At 35.2% G+C, this 3,280-nt stretch overlaps 2 protein-coding genes across 2 annotated transcripts; one reads left to right on the top strand and one right to left on the bottom strand.

The window, feature by feature from the left end:
- Positions 1–1,161: 1,161 nt before the first annotated feature.
- On the top strand, positions 1,162–2,322 carry EIN_424520 (hypothetical protein; the record flags this gene model as incomplete). Its single annotated transcript, XM_004256483.1, has 1 exon — positions 1,162–2,322. One exon carries the CDS (start codon positions 1,162–1,164, stop codon positions 2,320–2,322), a length of 1,161 nt encoding a protein of 386 aa, XP_004256531.1.
- A 293-nt stretch (positions 2,323–2,615) lies between these two features.
- Positions 2,616–3,131, bottom strand: EIN_424510 (villidin, putative; the record flags this gene model as incomplete). Its single annotated transcript, XM_004256482.1, has 1 exon — positions 2,616–3,131. A coding segment is annotated over one exon (516 nt), but the record flags the coding sequence as incomplete, so codon positions are not given.
- Between the last annotated feature and the right edge of the window lie 149 nt (positions 3,132–3,280).

Raw genomic sequence — 3,280 nt, 5'->3', positions numbered from 1 at the left:
GTTGTTTCTTTTTTGAAACGTGGTACCCAACTAAAACTCGATTGAACTGAAAGATCTTTAATAAGTTTGTTTGCCAGTGTAATTATAGTATTATCTCTAACAGAGTAACCTTCTTCATTTAAATAATTTATGTTTAAAATTAACAACTTTTCAATATCAACATGTTTGGGCATTGGTCCTCTCTTTTCGATCAATTTTTTTCTGCAATTTCTTTAATTTTTTTATTGTTTTGAATGATAAATTCAGTTTTTGAATGAAACTTCTGACATCTTGGTTACAATGTTTTTTTCATCTTCTAATAACAACCTTGGATTTTTGTTCAAAAAATCAACTATCTTAAGTTTATCTTTTCATGTGATTCTTTTTGTTTGTGTTAAAATTGTATTGCAAGTTTGCATAAAACCTTTAAATGTTACTACATCACGATGATTCTTGTGTGTTATTAAATGATAATAAAAATATTACAATAATAAAACTACCGAAAGTTAATTCTATCAATTATTTTAGTTTTTAAAATCGTTTAAATTAATTTTCTTGAAAAAGTGGAATTAAACCCGATAATTCCAAAATATTATCAGTGAATTAAACCTGGATTATATACTGTATATAATAAACAAACAAAAATTACCAAAAAACCTGGAACGTCATATTGTTAAAAAAAACAAATTAAATACTCAGTCAATTCTTTGAAAAATATTTCAATATTTTAATATGACTATTGTGTGTGCATCACTTTTATACTGTTTATATTAATTATTACCAACATGTTCATATTACATTTTGCATTTTATATTTCATTTCCAACAAAAATAATAATGATTTTTTTAATTATTTTATGTTTTTTAAACACTTTTATTGATTGGTTTTAAAATAATAGTTATTGCATTTTACCATTATTTTCTTTTTTTTATTTTTTATGTTTTTGCTAAAAATATTATTTTTTAATTATTTCTAAATTATTTGTTTTTTAGATCACGATTTGAACTCGTTATTTCATTTTCATTTTACTATAATTGAACTACACTGTATAATATATTTAAAAAAAAAACACTTTTTAGCAGTATTGGTCTGTTGGGAATATGGTACTCGGCGAGTTAATCGAAATTCCTTGATTAAAAAATTATTAACTTATTAAATTAAAAACTAAAAAAGAAGACATCGATGGAGACTGAAAACGTTTTGAAATACGAAAGTGCAAGCAAGTTGGGTGATATTGGGCGGCTTCCTGTTGTGAAGAAAGACAAGTGGACGATATGCAGTCATGGGGATGGGGATGGTGTGTGCAGTGCTGCGATAGCATTGAGTGTGCCGCGATTCAAGAATGCGGATTTGGTGATCACACATCCGATGGGGATCAACCACGACATCAGAGACATTGAGACAAACCTTTTCATCAGCGACATAGCACTTGATGCGCGGACGTACATGTTGTTGTATGCCAAATTTGAGAGTCTTCTTGGCTTGGGATATCAAGTCATCTACATAGACCACCACAGATTACTTGGAACTCCACCTGATGGGATGGAGATGATCAACGATGAGAGTGCGTGTGCGAGTGAGCTAGTCCACAAGTACTTTACACGGCGAAATGAACTTCCTGAGATGTGTGATTTGTTAGCGTGTGTTGGGTGTGTTTGTGATTACATGGACGAGACAGATTACATCACGGACGTGATGAACAAGTTTGAGAAGCGATCTTTGTTTCTCGATGCGGGTATCATGGCACAAGGTCTCTCTGTTTATAGGAAGAAGGAAACAAAAGAACACTTTGTCAGACAACTGGTGAGTGGATTGATCCCTTGTGAAATACCAGAACTTGTTTATCGTGCGTTGGAAGTGTCTAAAAGTGATAAAGACGCACGTCGAGCAGTTATAGAAAACACATGTTGCAGTGAATACATTGCGTGGAGTTTGAATCCGCCGTGTGGGAAGTCGAAAGCAGCACATTTTTCGTGTTCAACAAAAGAGAAGATGGTGGGTCTTGCCATCTTTTACTACAAGCGACGTAAAGAGAAAGAAGTTCCACTCTACGACTTGTGTTTCAGAGGAACATCAACAGTCGATTTGCGAGAGATCATCACACCGCTCGCACTCTTCCTTGGTGGGTCGGGGGGTGGTCACGCAAATGCGGTTGGCAGTCGCGTTCCTGTGTCAAAGTTGCCACTAATGTTATATTATATCGACGTGCGAATGAAGGCGTATTTCAAGTCAAAGACCTACACAAACCTCCCACTCCCAAACAACGACGCAAACGAGAAGTTCGACGAGAAGATTTATAACAACTTCATCGACCTTAAGTCGTGGTTTAAAGTTGAAGAATAGAAAAATGGCAATTTGCCAATAATTCAAACGTTTGTATTTGTAAACATTCCAGCGAAATGTTTTCATGTAAATTCAAAAATAATTAGGTTTTACTAAAAATCAAATTATTTTTTTTTGAGTTGGTTATAATAAAAACCAGAATTTATAAAAATAAATTATTGGTTTTCATAATGATACTTTTAATTAAACTTATTAATAATTATTGTATTAATTTGAATTCTATAATTTAGTTATAGTTTGTTGAAGAAATGAAAAGTAAACAATTAAAATATAAAAACAATAATGAATGAAATTTAGTATAACTTCTTCTGTTTTTTCAAAGTCGCTCTTTTCCACGTTGGGAGAGCTTGGAAGGCCTCTGGTGTCATTCCAAATACCGTTTGGAATTCTTCGTCTGAAAGGTAAGTCTCGAGTGATTGTTCGTCGATGCCTTTTTGGAACTTCTTGTTGACAAGGTCGTCGTACGAGTACTTGATGAAGTACTTCTTGTACTCGTCGACGGCATCGAGTGTGTTGTCGTTGACACTACACTTCTGCTTTGCACCTTCTTGCCACCCATGGAAATGTGTTGTGAACACGTATGGCTCACTGTCTTGACTGACCAACTTGACTGGTCGCTTTCGCAACTCCTCACTCTTCCCCTTCTTGACATATTCAAGCGCCGCACTCAGTGCAAGTTTTCGTGTCTGGACTGCACATTTGCTTCCAACCCAGATGTACAACACATCAACCGTGTCAAGCAGAATTGCGTCGTTTGAGTTGAAGTGGTCTTGGGAGTATCTGACGTGCTCTTCACAGCGCAGCTCACCACTTGATGTTGTGAACTGGTACAGCCGGTCATTGTACATTGCGGTCGGCTGCGCCACAGTCGACTTTCCTCCATTGCCTTCACAAAGTCGTCTGTCTCACTGCCTTCTTCTATCTCGATAACGTGTTCACGTGCAAGACTTGTGTGGTG

Source organism: Entamoeba invadens, assembly GCF_000330505.1.
Source record: "Entamoeba invadens IP1 unplaced genomic scaffold scaff_1105074724993, whole genome shotgun sequence".
In the NCBI taxonomy this organism is placed as follows: Eukaryota; Evosea; order Mastigamoebida; family Endamoebidae; genus Entamoeba; species Entamoeba invadens.
The sequence above is the reverse complement of the archived record's forward strand: the minus strand, read 5'-3'. Positions and strand labels throughout refer to the sequence as shown.